This window comes from Aplysia californica, unplaced genomic scaffold (assembly GCF_000002075.1).
Source record: "Aplysia californica isolate F4 #8 unplaced genomic scaffold, AplCal3.0 scaffold00056, whole genome shotgun sequence".
Lineage (NCBI taxonomy): Eukaryota > Metazoa > Mollusca > Gastropoda > Aplysiida > Aplysiidae > Aplysia > Aplysia californica.
In genome coordinates this window covers 1,355,399-1,357,716 of record NW_004797326.1, presented here as the reverse complement: position 1 = coordinate 1,357,716, position 2,318 = coordinate 1,355,399, and the positions used below count along the sequence as shown (strand labels likewise).

The window sequence follows — 2,318 nt, the reverse complement described above, 5'->3', positions numbered from 1 at the left end:
TTCCTCCTCCCCCTCTTCTCCCCCACCCACCACCAAATTCTTCCATTCAGCATTTTTGGGATTTTTTCTCAACTTGTATTTTTAGTGCTTAACATTTCTTGCAGACAGGCTTAAAATCTTTGTGGGGAGGGGGAAGGGGAGGAGCTTTTTTTTTTGTGTTTTGGAGTTGTTGTTTGGTTGTTTATTTTTTTGTTTTCTTAGGATGAAGGGGGGACGGGTATTACTTTCCAGGTATAGAAGCCCATTCCCATAAAACACTATTACTGGTTTTTTTTGTTTTTTGTTGGGTTTTTTCTTTCATTAAAAAAAAAAAAGATGTCTCTTTAACCCGCCTCATTTTCTCACCACCTCCTTCAGATTGTGATCTTCATAGTGTACGCCATAGAGCTGAAGGACCGGGGCACGCCCGTGACGGCCACCAGTGGTGTGGCCATGTACAGTCCCCTGGTGTACAAACCCACGCGGCGCTACGAGGCCTGGAGGTTCATCACATACATGTTTATGCATCAAGGGTCAGTCCGCATGTCGGTTGGGTTTTTTGTTCACTTTTTTATTTACCTCATTCCTCTGTGTGCTGGGGTTTTTTTTGGGGGGTTTTTTTTTTTAATCCTTGCCATAATCATCAACCCATGTTTTTGAAAGACATATAGTGGGTGGTTGGCAGGTGCTCTGGTGTGGTTTGCTCCTTCTTTCCTATCAAACATCTATCGTCCTTATCTCCCCTTCTTCTTTTTTATGTTTGTTACTCTCTTGTAACACCTCTAATCTTCTGGCGCTCATATGACCTTATGCGGTTGCGAGCGCTGTAAATCCTCTACTAAAACTAAACTAAACTGAAAAACACAAACTAATTTTTCCTTGTGCTGTTTCTGCATTCCGTATTTTAAAAAAAATCTAACTGATTATTCAGTGTGTCATTTTTTCAATCCGTGTTTTTTGGATTGTTCAAATCTTTATTCTTTTTCTGTTTTCTTTTAGTGGTTGGTTAGTGGATGCCGTGGTGCAATCCGCTCTTTCTTTTCTATCAAACTTCTGTCATCCTTACCTCTCTTGCCTTTCTTTGCATGTTTCTCTCTAATTAGATCTCTAATCTTCAGAAAGTATATCTGACCTTTTTTGTCTTACAAGAGTCGTAAAACTTGTACTAAGACTAAGCTAAACTGTAACTGATTATTCTCAGTAATTTTTTTCAATCCATGGTTTAATAAGACAAATTTTTTTAATGGGTCTGAATTTTTCATCGTATAGTTTCTATTATCAGTTTGGCTTTAATTTTTCTAATTATTATTTTTTTTTTTCTACACAACACCCTCCCCTGACCCCCCCCCCCCCCCCTTGTGGCACTCCTCAGGTACATACACATTCTGATCAACATCATCTTATTCTTAGTAATTTTTTCAATTCATGGTTTAAAAAAAATAAATTTTTTAACGGATCTGAATTTTTCATCATATAGTTTCTGTTATCAGTTTGGCTTTAATTTTTCTAATCTTTATTTGTTTTTTTCATACAACACCCTCCCCTGACCCCCCGGGACTCCTGAGGTACATACACATCCTGTTCAACATGATCTTATTCTTAGTAATTTTTTCAGTCCACGATTTAATATAAAAAACTGTTAACGGGTCTGAATATTTCATCATATAGTTTCTATTATCAGTTTGGCTTTAATTTTTCTAATCTTTATTTGTTTTTTTCCTACCCACCACCCTCCTCCGACCCCCCTTTCTGGCACCACTTAGGTACATGCACATCCTGTTCAACATGATCTTCCAGCTGATGTTTGGTCTGTCCCTGGAGGTGGTGCACAAGTGGTGGCGGGTGGGGCTCGTCTACGTGCTGGGAGCCCTCGCAGGTCACATGACACGCTCGTTTGTCTGTTCGGCTCTTCTCTCTTGGGCAGATTTTTTTTGTGTTTGTTTGATTCTGATTTTTTCAAATCTGTTTGTGTCTGTTTGATTGTGTGCTAGCCCCATTCTTTCTCTGTGTTTTGTTCTGTTTGTGTGTGTCTGTGTCTGTCTGTTGATTCTTATGTCTGCTTCTCTCTCTCACTCTCTCTCTCTCTCGCCTCTCTTTCTCTCTCTCTCTCTATGTCTATCTGTCTGTCTGTCTGTCTGTCTGTCTGTCTGTCTGTGTGTCTGTCTGTCTGTGTGTCTGTCTGTCTGTCTGTCTCTGTCTCTGTCTCTCTCTCTCTCTCTCTCTCTCTCCCTCTCTCCCTCCCTCCCTCCCTCCCTCCCTCCCTCCCTCTCTCTCTCTCTCTCTCTCTCTCTCTCTCTCTCTCTCTCTCTCTCTCTCTCTCTCTCTCTCTCGTGCATATG

The 2,318-nt window shown here is 40.7% G+C and overlaps 1 protein-coding gene across 1 annotated transcript in view; it reads left to right on the top strand.

The window, feature by feature from the left end:
* The window catches only part of LOC101859158 (rhomboid-related protein 2), a gene marked incomplete at its 5' end in the record, with an annotated part of 29,606 nt that overhangs the window by 19,414 nt on the left and 7,874 nt on the right, over nt 1-2,318 (top strand). Inside the window, 2 exon segments of the mRNA XM_005093002.3 lie at nt 358-512; nt 1,743-1,855. Of these exon segments, the coding sequence (XP_005093059.1) occupies nt 358-512; nt 1,743-1,855 (268 nt within the window).